Here is a 19,129-nt window from a genome sequence, read left to right on the forward strand (position 1 = left end):
ATTCTTTGCAAAATTCAATTATTCTAATAAATAATACAATTCTTCGTATAGGATTTCAATTATTTTCAATACAATTTTAGTTGTATTTCATGAAAAATTTAAGTATTTTCAAAATTTCTTAAAAAAATCATTATTGGAATTGAGTTATGGAAATAATAATTAATTATTCTATCAATTGTTTATTTTTGTATTTAAATAATTGAATTCTCGAAGAAGTCTTTCTTGAAATCAGTAAAATACATTATATAAAACGTCAAAAAAATAATTTAATTTTAGATGAAACAATTGCAGTTGTAATTTTTAGATATAATTGGATTTCGAAAGGTTTCTAAATTTAATAATTACGTATGGAAAATTTTAAATGCTGCAAAAGTATAATATATCGAGTTTTACTTTTTAATTTTAATTCAATTACGTTATAATCAAATCTGTTTCTGGAGTATTAAAGAAATTCGAAATAAACATTGATCCTAGAGTTATTTATTTCTTTGGTAAATTATTCAATTATCTGTTAACAATTTTAACAGCGTCAACATAACAATAACTTTTATGTGGTCTCTATTTTTATCAGAATTAATTATTCCTTTGTTTTTATTTAATTGTCTCTTGTTAGGAAAATTGTACCAATAAGTTGAAGTTAAAAAAGAAAAAAAAATTCTATTAAATACTCAAATATAACCCAACAGTATAGTCATAAAAATATAAAAAAAAGAGGAAATATTATTATAGTAATTAAATATTTAAATATTAAGTAATTAAATTTTTGAATATTAAGTATTTAAAATACTCAAATATTAAGTAATTAAAATTTAAATATTAAGTATTTAAATACATTAAGTAATAGTTAATTAATGAATGTTAATTAAAGCAGAAATTCGTTGATCAACAATGTGAACTTAAACTTCGTGAAATTGTCTATTATTAGGAAAATTTGATTCTATAATTTATATCCCAAGTTTTAATTCTTGATTCCATTGTATATACGTTTATAGAGTTTCATTTCTTAAGTGAAATGGAAATTCCTAATGGCCGAGTGATTATATAAGTTTGTCGCATTTCGTAAGTTTAGTTCTATCGATAGTGAACACAAATGCCTGCGGAAAATATAGATATATGTGTGTATATGTATAGTTTCTGGAGAAGGTGTATTGCTGATTAGAGAAATAAAACGTGGAATTTATAGTCTAGACTTTGTACATGGCACTCAGAGCTTAAAATAAACCATAAATATTGACATTTATAAAATTATAGATAAGTTTCTTTAACGAGAGTGAAAGAATAAATCTACTTTGCTTTAATTATGTACCTATACTTGTCTTTAAGAGGGCTTGCCTCGATTCGATCTTAAAGTGCAATATATTTCAAATTTTAACGACGGAATTTACATTTTTGTTTTCATATTCATATGCGAATGTGAAATTAATTTTTTTTCGTTAGATATTATAAAATACTTCCTTCATGACAGAAAAGACATGAAAGACAGGGTTGCCACAGGTCAGGGAAAAGTCAGGAATTTTTATTAAAAGTACTGCAAAAAATTAAATGTTTAGAATTTATAAGAAAATTCTGAATTTTTGTGACTTTTTGATTGAATCATAAACTAGGAAATTACCACGAATTCTAAAAAAACCATCAATTTTTTCTATATCTGACAATAATTTATTTTGAGTAATTCAATTCCATTGAAAAACTGCCATAAGGTTAATTTATAAATCATCTAATTAAGTATTTTTTTGAAAAATTTTTATTTCAATTCTGTTGAAATTAGTTTTAATTTTTAAAATTTTAACGCAAATCTTCGAAAGAATTCAATTATCTTAATAAATATTAAAATTCTTTACAGAAATTCAATTATACACAAAAATTTAAGAAAAACATTCTCGTCGACATTTCAATTATCTTTATAAATGAATAGCAAAATTCTTCGACAAAATTCAATTATTTTCAGGAATTTTAATAAAATTTATTGCAAAATTCAATTATTTTCATAAATAACAATATTCATCACAAGAATTCAATTATTTTTAAAATTAATAAAATTCATCGTAGAAATTCAATTATTTTCAAAAAATGTAAAAAAATTGTCGTCAACATTTCAATTATCTTTATAAATGAATAGCAAAATTCTTCGACAAAATTCAATTATTTTCAGGAATTTTAATAAAATTTATTGCAAATTTAAATTATTTTCATAAATAATAGTATTCATCACAAAAATTCAATTATTTTCAAAAGCAATAAAATTCAATTACTTTCAAAAGTAATAAAATTTAATTATTTTCTAAAATTTTAATAAAATTAATGTCAAAATTTCGATTATTTTCAAAAATTTTTTTTAATTCACCGATTTTTAAAATTCTACTATCTTAATAAAATTTCCCAAATGAATTTAATTATTAAACAACATTTTTTATAACATTCTACACTAACAATAATTTCTATTCAAAAAAAAAAAAAAATTCCACAGGAATTCAATTATTTAAAATAGAATTTGCATAAATCTTTTCGAAAAAATCAAATGTTTTAAAATTTGGCATTAAATTCTTTGCATTAATTCAATTATTTTCATAAATTTTAAAATTATTTTCATAAATAATAAAATCATTCGCTGGGAGTCAATTATTTTCATAAATAACAATATTCAGCACAAGAATTCAATTATTTTCAAAAGTAATAAAATTTAATTATTTTCGAACATTTTAATAAAATTCTAAATTTATTATTTCAATAAAATTCCCCAAAAGAAAAACAATTTTGAGCAAGTTCTACCAGAATATTCAATTATTTTCTAAAATAATAAAAATTTCACAGGAATTCAATTATTTAAAATAGAATTTGCAAAAAAAAAAATCAATTGTTTGAAAGTTTTTTATAAAATTCTTCGCAATAATTCAATTATTTTCGTAAATAATAAAACTCATTGCAGAATTTCAATTATTTTTAATAGAATTCCTCAAAAATGTAATTATTCTTAAGAATGTTATTAAAATTCGTCGAAAGAATTCAAATATTTTTAAAAAATCTAAAAAAAATTGTCGTCAACATTTCAATTATTTTTATAAATGAATAGCAAAATTCTTCGACGAAATTCAATTATTTTCAGGAAGTTTAATAAAATTCATTGCAAATTTCAATTATTTTCAGGAATTTTAATAAAATTCATTGCAAATTGCAATTATTTTCGTAAATAATAGTATTTATCACAAGAATTCAATTATGTTCAAAAATTTTAATAAAATTCATGGCAAAATTTCAATTATTTTAACAAAAATTATTTTAAAATTATTTTTCTAAAATTTTAATAAAATTCATGGCAAAATTTCAATTATTTTAACAAAAATTTTTTTTAATTCAACGATTTTCAATATTTTAATAAAATTTCCCAAAAAAGTCAATTATTTAAAAACAATTTTGACAAAGTTTTACAAGAATATTCAATTATTTTCTAAAATAATGAAAATTTCACAAGAATTCAATTATTAAAAATAGAATTTGCATAAATTTTTTCGAAAAAAATTAATTGTTTGAAACTTTTTTATAAAATTCTTCGCAATAATTTAATTATTTTTGTGAAAAATAAAACTCATTGCACAAATTCAATTATTTAAAAATTTGTTTATTAAATTATTTATTTATTTATTTATTTATTTATTTCACTTTTACGGGCTTGAAGCCCTTTCGTACATTGTACTTAACAAAGTATTTAACAAATTATAACAATAAAAATTTATAATATAAAAATAACAACTATAAATGCGCTCAAATAAACAATTTAATTTTCAAAAGTGTTAACTATTCGTAGTGAGGCTTTAAATTTGTCCAGAGGCATAGCAAAAAAATCAAGCTGTTTACTAAATGCATTCGCTTCTCGACAAATCCTATTTATAGGAGAGTTTTCACCATTCACCGTTCTGTGGTGTCTCAACCTAAATAGAGATACATTTCTCAATGATATAGTTGGTGCAGAGAAATTAATATTTGACAAAAGTTCGGAACAATTTACAATTCCATGAATTACTTTATATAAAAACAGTAAATCGTTAAATATAAACCTCGAAGATAGAGTGGGAATATTAAGAACTTTTCTAAGTTCACTGTAATCATGGCTATTACGGTCATATGGAATGTGTAACTTCCATGCAGCGAATCGCAAAAATCTATTTTGAATTTTTTCGTATCTATCAAGATGATCCTGATAGTAAGGAGCACAGACAACAGATGCAAACAACAGCGCTGGCCTCACAAGTGAAAAAAACAAAGATTTAATGGCGTGAATGTTATTAAACGTAGTAATATTTCTTGTGACAAAACCAAGACTTCTCAATGCCTTTTCTGATGAATCAGAGTAGTGACTATGGAAACTAATATTCGACTGAAGAGTAACTCCCAGGTCTCGAACACTTGATAGTCTTGTTAACGGAGTGTTATGAATTTTATAATGAAATATCTGTGGTGAAGTTGACTTTGAAAAAGTTATGACTGAACATTTGTTAATATTTAATGGAAGTTTATTTAAGATAGACCATTTTACTAATCTCTTTAAATCATCTTGAAGGCCAGCCGAATCTTCCTGTGATTTTATTACTTTGAATAATTTTAGGTCATCAGCAAATAAGGACTTAAAAGAATAGTAAAATATTTTAGAAATATCATTAATAAAAATTATGAAAAGCAGAGGACCAAGGTTCGATCCCTGGGGAACTCCCGAAGTGGGAATAAAAGTTGTCGAAAGATTTTGTTCGACACGCACCACTAACTCTCTGTTAGCCAAGTATGACATAAACCAGCTTTGAAGGTCATGGGAAAACCCCATAGCTCCGAGCTTTGTCACAAGAATACCATGGTCAACCTTATCGAAAGCTTTAGAAAAATCTGTGTAAACAGTATCTACAGTATCTATTATGTGTAAGAATTAAATTTTAAGAAAAATTCAATTATTCAATAAATTATCTATGTTTGTATTTAAATAATTGAATTCTCTTAGAATTTTATAATAAAATTTGATTTATAAAATAATTTCACTTGAAGTTTTGGATAATAATTGAATTTTGGAGAATTTACTAATAATTGCAATTTTTAGAAATAATTGAATTTTGTAAAGGTTTCAATTTAAAATCTTTGAAAATCTAAATTTTTCATAGGTTTTAATTAAAAATTCTATGGAACTAATTTTCTTAAAAAAGCTTAATCGAGATTTTTTAAAATTATTTCAAGTTTATATTTTCTAATGCATATTTTATTGAGGAATTTCCGAATAATTGAACTTTCACGTAAAATTGAATTGTAAACAAAATGTATTTAAAAAAGAGAAAGAAAAAGAAAAATAAAAGATTTGAAAATAATAATTGAATTGAAATGATGGAAATAATTTTGAAGGAGTTATACAGTCTCTAATATTATTCCTATAATATAAAGTAATGATCTTATCACTCGATCATCTGTAAATATTATAAAACATGAAGAAATAGAGTATTCCGAGTCGAAGACTCGGAGTGATCCATTTCTTCATGTTTTACAATAATATTTTTATCAGTTATTGAATTTCAAAAGGTTTGAATTTGAAATTTTTGAAAATCATAATTCCTATGGAATATTTATTTAAAAATGAAGTTATTTTTGAATAATTTTACAATTAAGAAAATTCGTTAATAAATGTAATAGAAAATTCTTTGGAGTATCTAATTATTTTTAGAGTGAATCCGAATATTCTTTAGGGTCAGGGAAAAATCGAAATTTTGTCTGTAAATCAGTGAAAAGTCAGGAAAAAACAAAATTAAATTTTTGAGGCAACCCTGTAAAGAATATATTATTTTGATTTAAAATTTTCTTTTCATTTTGGTTTCAAATTTTTTTATTTATTTTAATTTGTAATTTTCTATTGATTTTGATTTGAAAATATTAATTTTTCGGTATTTATGTATTTTTTGCAGTGGAATGAAGAAGGTGCAGAAGAGATCAATAACAGTGTCGCCATTGAAGTCCCAATATCTAGAGCAGCTGGTGAGGAAGATGCGGTAACACCGCCTGGAGCAACTGCTACAATGGCACCATTTTCCACTGATCTTGCTGACGTCTTTATCAGCGTGAAGACCACCCGTCACTATCATCATTCCCGTTTGCCTGCAATCATCAGCACGTGGTTTCAATTCGCCAAGGATCAGGTCAGTGTATGAGCTTGATTCTGTATACACTTGTTCGATCAACTATATATAATATAATATAAAAGCTAATGCCAATATCTCTCGGGTAAGGTTTTAAATGGATTATGTATAGACATAATCCGGTTATGCTCCGCTAAACTGGTCGCACAATTATCTCAAGATAGTGTGTTTTTAACGCGATTCTGAAAAGAGAACAAAAAAAAAATTCTCTTTCGCTCAACAATTTTCATATTTAAACGTTTTCATCATTTTTTTTTGTATGTTTAATATTTTTTTATTTGTTTTTTTTTGTTTCATATTATTTTTGTTTATATTATTTTTTTGTGCATATTATATTTTCTGTACACATTTTCTTTTTTGTACATATTATCTTTTTGTTCACATTATCTTTTTTGTACACATTATCTTTTTTGTACACATTATCTTTTTCTGTACATATTATCTTTTTAGTGCATATATTTAGTCTGTAATATTATTATTAACACGTGATTTTAGCCATTATACGTTATTAACGCGTAGTTTTGCAATTTCCCATCAAACGGGGTGAAAACCTTGACAACTGGATATAAATAGTCTATATAGTGAGAATATTGAGTCATTTATGTTGGATTAATTATCGGCAATTTAAATCAGTTTGCTATTTGTTACGTAAGATGGCAAATTGCTTTTTTTATGATGTATGAAAAAAAATAGAACGAATAATGATTATGGTAATAATACAAACATTTTTATTTATGATCCACAAGTTTTCAACGTTCAAATGATGAATGACGTATTTCCTATTAAGAATATTTTCATAATTATTATGGAAATTTTATATAAATAAAATTATTTTTTATATAAATTTTACGTGAGTTAATAAAAACGTAAACTTTACATTTAGAAATATAATTAATTTTCTTCTGGTATTGACGCAAAAATAATTGTAATTAAATTTTTCATTTAGAATTTTTTATTCAATCACATCAAATTTAATTTGAAAAAAAATGAATTTGGCTCGAAGAGTTGTTAAGAGTATTCAGGAAAATCGAGGAATTCAGGGAAAAGTCAGGAAAAGTGAAATATTGTTCAGGAACATCAGGGAAAATTATCAAAAGTACTGGAAAAAGTATTAAATTTCTAGGAATACTAAAAAATTCCAATGATTCTGCTTTGCATAAAAATTAAAAAAATAATTAAATTTTATAATTATTTATTTATAAATTATTTTATTTAGTATTTATTAACTTAAATTTTACTTGAAAACTTAACAATTATTTTAATTTCATAATTATTTATTTGTAAATAGTATATCCAATAATTTTACTTAAAAATGAAAAAATAATAATTATTTACTTTATAAATTTTTTATATTTAAAAATTCAAAAAATAATTAAGGTATAGATGAGTTGCACTTGCAATTTTTAAAAATAATTTATTTTCAGAGGATTTTCAGTTAAACATTCAAAAAGTAATAAAATTTTAGAAGAGTTCCGTTTGCAATTTTTATAAATAATTAAATTTAAAGGGTTTTGAGTTAAAAATTCAAAAAATAATTGAATTATAGAAGAGTTGCAATTGCAATTATTTCAAATAATTAAATTTCAGAAAGTTTTAAATTAAAAACTAAAAGAATAATTGAATTTTAGAAAAGTTCCGTTTGCAATTTTTATAAATAATTGAATTTAGAAGGTTTGAACTTTAAAAACTTTAAAAGGTTTAAAATTAAAAAAATAATTGAATTTTGGAAGAGTACCGCTTTTTTAAATAATTGAATTTCAGAGGGTTTTAAGTTAAAAATTTAAAAACTAATTGAACTATAGAAGATGTGCAATTGCAATTACTTTAAATAATTGAACTTCAGAAAGTTTTAAATTAAAAACTAAAAGAATAATTGAATTTTAGAAGAGTTCCGTTTGCAATTTTTATAAATAATTGAATTTCTAAGGTTTTTGAGTTAAAAATACAAAAAATAATTGAATTTTAGAAAAGTTACACTTGCAATTTTTGTAAATAATTGAATTTCAGAAATTTTAAAATTAAAACTTTTAAAAATAATTGAATTTTAGATGAGTTCCGTTTGCTTTTCTTTATAAATAATTGAATTTAGAGGGTTTTAAGTAAAAAAAAATAAATAATTGAAGTTTAGAAAAGTCTTACTTGCATTTTTTGTAAATAATTGAATTTTAGAAAATTTGAAATTAAAAATATAAAAGATAATTAAATTTCAGAAAGTTTTAAATTAAAAATTCATAAAATAATTGAATTTTAGAGGAGTTCCGTTTGCTTTTTTTTAATAATTGAATTTCAGAGTCTTTTGAGTTAAAAATTCAAAAAATAATTGATCTATAAAAGATTTGCAATTGCAATTATTTTAAATAATTGAAATTCAGAGGGTTTTAAATAAAAATTAAAAGAATAATTAAATTTTAGAAGATTTTACTTAAAAATTCAAAGAATAATTGAATTATGGAGGAATTGGGTTTGTAATTTTTATAAATAATAGAATTTCTAAGGTTTTTGAGTTAAAGATACAAAAAATAATTGAATACTTGAAGATTTGCACTTGCAATTTTTATAAATAATTGAACTTTAGAAAGTTTAAAATTTAAAACTTAAAAATAATTGAATTTTAGGTATGTACCGTTTGCTTGTTTTAAATAAATAATTGAATTTCAGAGGGTTTTAAGTTACAAATTCAAAAAATAATTGAATTTCAGAAGAATTGCACTTGCAATTTTTGTAAATAATTAAATTTCAGAAAATTTTCAGTTAAACATTCAAAAAAGAATTGAAGTTTAGAAGAGTTGCAATTGCAATTATTTTAAATAATTGAATTTCAGAAAGTTTTGAATTAAAAATACAAAATATAATTCAATTTTGGAGAAGTTCCGTTTGCTTTTTTTAAATAATTGAATTTCAGAGTTTTTTAAGTTAAGAATTCAAAAAATAATTGAATTTTAGAGGAGTCTTGTTTGCTTTTTATAAATAATTGAATTTATAGGGTTTTAAGTTTAGAATTGAAAAAATAATTGATCTATAGAAGAGTTGCAATTGCAATTATTTGAAATAATTGAATTTTAGAAGGTTTTACTTTAAAATTCAAAGAATAATTGAATTATGAAGGAATTGGGTTTGCAATTTTTATAAATAATTGAACAAAATGAAATGTTTTTGAAAACTCTGTTCATTTGAATGTTCAAAATTTTAGGATCATATTACTATTAATTATTTTTAATAAAAATGTTTGTATTAAAAATTATGTTTCTTTATACACTATAAGCTTAAATGGATAGAAGTTATTAGTTAGAAAGTATTAATGGAATTGTTTTATTATCTGAAAAGTAAATAGTTTTGTCTGCCTTATTTTAATGCTGATAAGGTATTCAGTTAAATGTACCCGCGAAAGAGTGAATTTGAAGGTCGCAATTATAAATAATTGTGGATAATAACTTCATTAGGGATGTTAAAGATTTACGGATCATCAGTACTTGTACATATATAGCGTTTTATTGGTCGTCATTCCTAATTCTTGCAAAGATATTTTTCTTGGAAATTTTCTTCACGAGTCTCCTTGCTCATTCACCTATTATTACCTTGATGTGCATAAATCCATTAAGACGTGGGTAAATCTATAGAGAGTTATGTAACACCGCAGATACCTTGCAATATTCTTTAATATTATGCTTTCAAAACATGACATTCAATTAATATGGAGATTATTGTAATTAAGCGCGAAAACAATGTATTTCTCTTTTTATGGTCTACTTTATATGTGAAGTTTGGCATTTCTTTAGTGTTTTAGTGAGAGAAAAAGATAGTTTAGTATAGCAAAGGAAATCTCCATTTCCTCTGGTATACTAAACTCCTTAGTAATAGGAAAAAATGGACTTTAAGTAACAGACGAAATGGATTTTAGTAACAGACGAAATGGACTTTAATAGCAGACGAAATTGACTTTAGTAGCAGACGAAATGGACTTTGGAAACAGTAGTAATGATTTGTTTGTCTTTAGGTCTAAAATTGATTTTTTTGCGAGTGGCGATAAGTTTATGAAGATAATGGGTGGAGGATAAAGTGGTCGTTTGTTTCATCGCTTGGAGGTGTGATGTCCTTCAGCGCCTCCGGTAGATCCTGCGAGCGACAGATGGTCAGCTGAGTTAAAGTTATCGACGCAAGAGACGGCGCCCGAACTCTCATTGGAGATCGGCGCGAGAAATAGACGGCCAATTGTACAGGATTTACGTCCACAAATACATGTGTGTAAGCTTTCTCACGTGCATTCGCGTGTGTAGCCCCGCGGAACTTGATGAGCCCGCGGCGTGGGAACATGCTTCACCCTGTTCGTCTGATTCCGCTGCTCGTCCTCCCTTCCAACGAGACTCCTGCTTCTCTCTTTTCAAATTTTTCTCTTTCTCTCACTCTCTACCGTTCCCTTATACTCATTGGCCCTTGAATGCGAAAACATTAAGTACCATTTCACTCTGGATCTTTTGCCCAACGTACATTAACAAGAGACGCAGAGAGAGAAAGAGAAAGATTTCACGATTTTTATCTCACAGCAAATTGCCGGCATTGTGCCCAAACTCAAAAGCAACCCATTCGAATAGTATAAAACTTCCCGGAATCTTAACGAATGTCCCTCGTATCGAAAAAAAGGACCAATTCCTCTTTCGGCGCACAAAAGAATAAAGAGTTTAAATTGAGGAATTTTTGAAAAGTACATTTTTTTATTCAAGTTATGTGTTACGTAGGATATGATTATAGAAGTCATGACCAACCTTCCTTTCAATTGATTACTGATGATTGAATATACGAAAGTGATTTTTATCCTTTTCCCAAACGTTGATTCCTATAGGTTGCACAAGATTCGCTTGAACAAGAAGTTGTTGCGGCAAATAATAAAGCCGTTTCGGTGTTTGCCTCGTGGGAAGATCTCACGGCTTACCTTCGACCTTCCGACCCAGTCCATTAACGGCGACCAGAACAACGTTAGGTCCCTGAACATTATCCGCGGAACCGACTCGCGTTTTCATCCGTTCTTCCTCGATAATTAAGCGATACACCAGCATTGCCAATCCAACGGGATCACGACTGTATATTCTCCTGTTTTTCCAAAGACTGCGCGCTGCTGCTGCCAGGTGCAGTAGTGTTGCGCATCTCTACCTTTGCGTGCAACCAAAGCGTATCTTTATTATCACTTTCAAACTTGCACCTCAAACGTGTCAGGCTAAGGTTCACTCTTCATTCCTTCAAGGGCTCTTCAAACGTTTCTTCATTTCTGAATTTTCTCAGATTTTTTGCTTTTAGTTATTCGTAAAATTTTTATGTCGAACTGATTAAAATTTCTTGTGATTATAGTTTTAATCGAAAACGAAAGTTAAAGAGTCGATTACAAAATGATAGTGATTAAAGAGTACAATGTTTATTTTAATTACAATGTTCTTTTCTTTTTTGTGAACATGTTTTTGTCGACTACAAATTTGAAATCAGTTTTTTGTTAATTAACGCGGGTGCATTTCAAAGGATGATTCATAGATTCAATGATAATTAGCATTCCTCATGAATAAATTCAAGTCAATATAATTGTGAAAGATCTAACTGTTTTTTTTCGCCTCTCCGACCCGTTCCGATGTTTCTTTTTTTTTCGAAGTTATATGGTATATATGTTAATCAGTCGAGGAAGTTGAGGGCTGATTAATTCACGTTTTCATTAGAAAATAGGTTCTCTCACGATAAAGAAGCAAAACTTAAGATTTATAGAAAGTGGGAATAATTAAGAAGACACCTAATGACTTAGCACACGTTATTATAATACTATTATTAACGCCATTTGAGAATTATATAATATAGAACTCAGTTAAAATTCTGAAATTTAGTAGAATAAATCAAAATTCTCTTTCTACCGTTATTTTTTATGCGGTAAATCAATTTTTAATTTGTTTTGAAACAGTTTTTCATTTTTTATAGTCTTTCTTTTAGTAAATTTTTGTTTAGTATTTTTGAAATATTTTTAGTAAATGAATCAAATTTATTCTTTAATTAAAGAATTATAGAAATTGTGTTATGGCAAGTGAATAGAATGTCGATTAAGTTTTCATTCAGGCACGAATAGACATATCGGATTCTATCTCGTGACGGATCTTTCATGCTTAGTCAAACTGCAGAATATGTGAATATGTAAGCTCGTGGTGATGGAGTGGATAAAAGAGTTGAAAGAGGGCAAAAAAGAGAGAGAAAGAGAGAGAGTGTGTGAGAGAGAAAGGGGGAGGGGACTAGAGGAGCAGGTATAGGTGTTAGGTTTCTTCGCCAAATTGGATACAGGTGAGCAAGGGGTCACGCATTGTTTTGATGATTAGTACGTCGTAATACCGACACTAATACGTGTTTTAATAATGCGCTCCACTGAAAGGGAATATTAACTTCCTGTTAGACATTTACGACAAGCTTGTGGAGCATCAAAGTATTATCCGCTAAGTTTCCCTCCTTCTGGTATTTACAGACTATCATCTCCTTGGTTTTTTTTATTTCTAAACGAAATCTTTCTGCCTCCTCTTAATTAACGACGAGGCAAAAATCAATCGGAGAAGTTATTACTTATTTAAAATTTTCTTTCTAAATTTTAAATCTAAGTATAACAGTATCCAATGTTTATTAGTGTGTTTCTTTCCTTATTTTGCACTTGTAAAAAGAATGTATAATGTATAATTCCTACGGGCATCAGACTGTTTCACGAAACGTTTGATTAGAACGTGATTGTTTGAAGACAAAATGTTTAACCGTTTTTCGATCAGAGAAAGATTGTGGGAACAGTTCTTGATGTATTTGGCCGGACAAAGAACGAAAATATGGAAGTTTTCTTCGAATCACAAGTAGCTTCAAGGTAGAAATTCAATTCTTTCCTTTTAAAAATAATTAATAATAATAATAATATAATATAATAATATATATTAATAATTATAATTAATAATTATAATAATAATAATAATAATAATAATAATAATTATAATTATAATTAATTATATATTAATATAATATTAATAATAATAATAGTACAAAATCTTTTAATTATAATCCAATAGAATATAGAAGCAAAAAATTATTCACAAAATCGATTGCGAAATAATTCCTTTGTAGAGGCAAATTGGTTAATTAATCAAAAAATCAGTTTCGAATGATTTATGTATAACCCCCGATGGAATTTTATTGTCAAATTTCCTTTCTTGGAGCTAATAATTATTTTCGAATTTCAATGTTAAAGCTTTTGTTGTGGTGAATCATTAAAATTTGTCTGCTGTCGAGAGTATAAAAAACCACGTTGCTAACGAAATGCAAAGTCACTGATGTCGATTGGACAAAGTTATAATGATATACGAGAATTCAAGAAGCGTCGAAAGAAGTGAAGAAAAAAGAAATTTCTACTGTCGATCAGGAGTGGTCCATAACGTTGAATGACTTGAACCAAACAAGTACCCAATTTTCTAAAGAGCATAACAACTATACTGGTCCTGGATAATTGGTCAATTACATCGTTTATTTAGTTTCATGTCTACATGTCTCTTCTGCTTTAATATTCGCGAGAAATTATGCGTATTTTTTCGTTTTTGATATGCACTCGGATATTCTCAAAATTAGAGGCATGAGTTCTTTTTGGCAAATTTTCCATTCTAGAGAAATGAATAATTCTAAATTATTCTAATGAATACATTCGGAAGACTGATTTCCAAATCGAATTTTGAAATTAGAGGTATTGAGATTAGGAATAATTAAATTTTTGATGAAGAATGTAAAATTAGTGTTGAGAGAGTGAGTGGATTAAAATAGAGTTGAAGTTGCGAAATTCGTGACTTGGCGAGATGCTGGGGGTGAATTTTAATATAATTATGTCAATGTAATGTGACTCGTTGGTACAGTTGACGTCACGATTGTCACTGTTTTTTGCTCGTTGGCTCGTTAGCGGATTAGTTTTCTTTCTACGAACTCTGATGAGTCCTTCTTGGATTCTCTTCATTCTGGCTTCTCACTCTTTCACTGTCATTCCATTGGGTCTTTGTTTTAGCTCCAGATAGCAGACGTGTCAACTCATTGCACTCTTCTTTGGTTCTTTTTTTACCTCCTCTCTCTCTTTCTACCTTTTCTCTTTTCGTTTTCTCGCGCCGGAAGTTTAACTTTGAAATTGTCGAGCTTTTTCCACGACATCCTTGTCGGGATCTTAAGTACTTTATAAGCCTCACTTTCAAGAAAGCCTTCCGCAATTAAATCGTACGTAAGTACAGGTGTCTCACCTGGCTCGTATAACAATATATCACCTATGTTGAGACAGAGGATAATCCTTCATGCTGCTTCTTCTATTACTCGATTGCCACCTTCAGCCATCGTTATATTTCATATGGTGAATACAAGAAGATAGAGTTGAATTTACTTTTTTTTTTGGAATGCTTCTTGGGGAATTTAATTTTCCCTTTTTTTATCGATATAAATAGAAAGCATTATTCATTTGTGATGTGAGGTAAAAAGCAAGTCTTATAGGTTATGATTTGTTTTAAGTGAAAATAAAAGAGGTTTAACTGTCGATAATTTTTCTTTTTCGCATATTGATTTCTTTATTTTCAGTTGAAATTATTCAAAATTGAAAAAAGTATTATTTATGTTCAGTAGAAGAAAATATTGAAAATGCATGAAGTGGGTTAACTATTGATAATTTCAAATATATTTTCAGTTGAGTGAAAGTTATCAAAAGATTATTTATGTTCAGTAGAAGAAAATATGAAATACAAAGAGTCGAGTTTTGTTTAAATCGTGAAACATTAAATTTTGAAATTAAATTCAAAATAAAATTGTTGAGAGAGAAATTTTTTTCTTCGTCGTCATTATATGTGTTCTGTTTGAAGGCAAGTTTACAACTTCATCGATTCCTTTTGATCGTGTTACCAGATGTCAGAGGGAAAAATTAACGATCTATACGACTCTCGTGCACTGTGCGTGCAGTTTAACTGATATTATTTGTGGTATGAACAATCACGCTCGTATACGTGCAACCACGCGAGAGTCAAGCACGATCTTAAATGAAATGTAAGAAACTGAACATAAAACTAACCTCCCATTGAGTTTCGAGTGCAACTAAAAATGGGAATTTTTCATTTAGCTGTTAGGTTTTTCTATTTTAGAGTTGAGAGAGTTGACAGACAAGAATTTAATGAATATTTTTCTGTTTTTTTTTGCTTTCAGACGTGGTTCTTCACTGACAGGGATGATGCGTACTTTCAAAACGAAACGAGTGAGTATATCTATTACAATAATAATAAATAAGAAAATTGAATTTTTTTTAGATATTAATATTCTAGAATTGGGTGAAGTATTCTTAAAACAAATGTCTTCGTGAAAAAGTGTGACATGAAAACTCTAGAAGCTTTTTTAAGTTCACGTTCTCTAACCGAGCTTTTAAATTTTCTTCTTTCTAAGTCACTAAGATTCATTAAGGCCACATGTTAAGAAACTCATTTTTAATGAAGGCTTCTTAAGGTAAATGAAATATTTGGCTCACGATCTAGATTTCTGTAAATCACGGTTCTCATTTCGCTTGGCGAGAGAAAAAGGGAAGAGGTTGAGTGGAAAGCTGAAAGGCTCGTAAATCATTCTGAAACTTTACTTACGCCTCTTAACGTAAGTAAATCAGCAGCCACTGGGGTTCGATGCTAATGATTTTTAGAAGCCCCACTTCCGGCTTTCCTCATTGAACCATCCACATCAATTTTAGTTTAAGCGGAACATTGTCTATTCTAATGGACCCAATTCGCGCAAAGTGCTTTTATTTAAATTAAATCAATGGAAAATTAAATTTTTTTTTTTTATTAGGAAAATTTATTTCCTTTTTATCTTTAGGAATTTGTAAATTATTTTTTTTCAACTTAGGATTTTATTGAAACTTTAAAGAACGTAATTGAATAGAAAGTAGATTTCGTATAATTAGTGTTTGGAGGTATTTAGAAATTAAATTAAATTGAAAAATATAGAAATGAGGGGAAGCTGCGCGAAGATTATTTCATGAAAAAGATTCTCAGAGATGTTTAAAAACGAAAGCCGATAAAATGCAGAAGAGACGGCGTTCGGGCTGGGTTGTATAAGCTCCTCGTAAATAAAAACGTCTCGCTCACAGCAATTAAGGTCCGCGCTTATATACCTTTACAGAAAGCCTACCGAACGACCTAGACACTTTGAAATTTTTGTGTTCTACCAAGGTAATTCGACATCCCAGTTAACGTTGTGACGGGAATAATTAAATACAAGGGTTCACGATATTATCCCAGCTGTCCTTTAGAGTTTCAAAAAAAAAAAAAGAAAAAAAAGAAGAAGAAGTAGAAGAGAAAGAAGACTTTGATATCGAGGGATCTCTTCATTGATTTTATCGGACATGGCCCGAGCAGATTCTCAGGCGACGACAGGTCATTAATTAATGAGTGAGAAACACCGGGTCGACATTAAACGCTGTGACTCAGAATAAAATGTCATCTTATCGAATTCTTCACTTGGATTTAATTATTTTAATTACTTTATTGGGAAGATTTATTATTCCTTTTGAGGACATTTTTCTCCGAATGTGTCGCTCTGTAAAAACTTTCGGTAGTTTCTCCGATAACATGAATGGAAATTTTCCCGAAATTTGGAAGAAGGTTCTTCGAATTTTCTAATAGGGAATATTCCTTATTTTTCGGAAAAGCTACTGAAGATTTTTTTTTCCTAAGAGAAATGGGATCAATTTTTAATTAGAGTTAAATTTGTCTACTACTAGAAAAGACGAGAAACAGACTGAAAATTACTTTTGTTGAAATACAAAATGCAATAATTTGTGTTTCGTGAGAGGAAAGAAAATTGTCGATTCCGATATAAGAGAAAAATGATATTATGGCATTTAAAGAACAGAAATCGAAATTATCTGTAAAATACACCACAAAGGGAATCAAAACTCTGATTTTCGGATGATTAAGTTCATATTGTTGAGTCTTGCGCAAGATAATCCGCAGACAGTCTGGAGAACAAGAAAGGTGAAATTACAGACATCAGAGTTACTGGCAGACAACGTGAAAATAAAAAGATTGGAGTATAGAATCGAGTAAAAGAGAGGAAAAAAGAATAACATTATAAGAAAAAAAAAGGAGGGAAAAAATAAATTGAGAGAGAGAAAAAAAATTGCTGAGAATTGAAAAAGCGTGATGTGCCAATTATAAAAGGATTAAAAAGAACTTTCTTCAGAACCAGGGATTGAGATGGGTGCAGAGAGGGGGGGGGGTGAGTGGATGGGGGTAAAAAGAAAGATAGATGGATGATAAAAGAAGGATAGGGGGGCGCACGCGAACCCTCGGGCTATGCCCGACATTTGACCTCAACACGCGCACTGCACCGGTTTACTTCGAGACCTTTTCCTTCTTCAGCTTCTGCCTCTCTTCTCTCTCACCTTTATTTTATGTTTCTTCTTTATCATTTTTGTCCCTTTGCTTAAAGACTTTCTCTTTTCTTTAATTATGCGGTTAATTCTGTAATTTTTAATTTATTTCCATTGTCATTTTGCTTGGTACTTTTTCTCTTTCGGAAATTATCGGGGTTCTTTTGCTTTTTTTCTCTCTTTCGAAAATTATTGTCACGTTCTTTTGCTTCTTAGTTTTTCTCTCGAAAAAATTATTCATTTACCGTTGCAATTACAGGAGTCGTCTTAATTGTTAATTACTTTCTTAAAATTTGTTTTAAAGTTCTAACGAATTTTTAAAAGTAGGTCTTAATTTCGTCACCTTAATTGGTAATTCTTATTAACAATATAATTTTTTATTTGTTCATTCTTATTAACAATTAGAATTATAAATCATTTCTTATTTATTAATTTTGATTAACAATAAGAATTATAAATAATTCCTTATTTGTTTTGATAAACAAAAAAATAAGTAATTCTTATTTTGGATAAGAGTGATTCTCTTTGGATAATTGATGATTCAATTAAGATTTCGCAGTGTGCATGGTTGCGGTTGGAGAATAATTTTGATGTTGTACTGCGGGTCTGAAATAGTTGACGATTAAAAAATTCATTCGTTAATTCAACTCTATTATGAAACAGTTAATTGTGTGAGCATTTGGAAAATTTATTTTTAAGCTGAATTGGATTTAACATTTAGCATTAACATTAGAAAGTAATTAAGGTTATTTTCATTTGTGAAAATGGTCTGCAAATTGTTTTGAGGATTAAGTTATTTTTAAATTGCTCGTTGCATATGGAAGTATTTTTAACTAAATTATTATTTCAATTAAGTAATAATAATTTTTTAATTTTGCTACCTTATAGACTTTTCCCTGATTTTCAGACAAAATTTTTACTTTTTCCCTGATCCTAAAAGAACATTCGAATCCACTCTAAAAATGATTAGATACTGAAAATAATGTTCTATTATATTTATTTACGAATTTCCATAAATTATAAAATTATTCAAAAACACCAATAACTTCATTTTAAAATAAATATTTAATCTAAATCATTAACTAAGATTTTTGTGATTTTGAATTCAAACCTTTTAAAATTCAATAACTTGTAAAAATATTATTATAAAACATGAATAAAGCGAACACTCCGAGACTTCGACTCGGTGCGATCGCTTTCTTCATGTTTTATAATAATTAAAGGTGACCGAATGATAAAATCATTATTTCATATTATAATATAAAAATATTGTTACTGAAAGTTCTTTAAAATTATTTTCAATATTTCAATTTAATTATTATTTTCTAGAATTTTTAACTAAAATCAATTATTTGATCAATTATTTAAATCAATTATTTTCAATCATTTTTCGAAAAGTTCTTTTAAGAATTTTTAAACTCATTTGTTTACAATTGAATTTTACGAATTTTCGATTAGTTCCACAGAATTTTTAATTAAAAGTATGAAAAATTCAAATTTTCAAACATTTTAATTTGAAACTTTTACAAAATTAAATTATTTCTAAAAA

General features: G+C 27.4%; 1 protein-coding gene across 2 annotated transcripts in view; it reads left to right on the forward strand.

Moving 5' to 3' along the window:
• The window catches only part of LOC122504358 (fringe glycosyltransferase), a 199,878-nt gene that overhangs the window by 3,096 nt on the left and 177,653 nt on the right, over positions 1–19,129 (forward strand). For both annotated transcript variants that reach the window (XM_043615431.1, XM_043615432.1), the window contains exons 2-3: positions 5,931–6,161; positions 15,369–15,417. In XM_043615431.1, the coding sequence (XP_043471366.1) occupies positions 5,931–6,161; positions 15,369–15,417 (280 nt within the window). The remainder of the gene's footprint in view (positions 1–5,930; positions 6,162–15,368; positions 15,418–19,129) is intronic.

This window comes from Leptopilina heterotoma, unplaced genomic scaffold, assembly GCF_015476425.1.
Source record: "Leptopilina heterotoma isolate Lh14 unplaced genomic scaffold, ASM1547642v1 Lhet_292, whole genome shotgun sequence".
Taxonomy (NCBI): domain Eukaryota; kingdom Metazoa; phylum Arthropoda; class Insecta; order Hymenoptera; family Figitidae; genus Leptopilina; species Leptopilina heterotoma.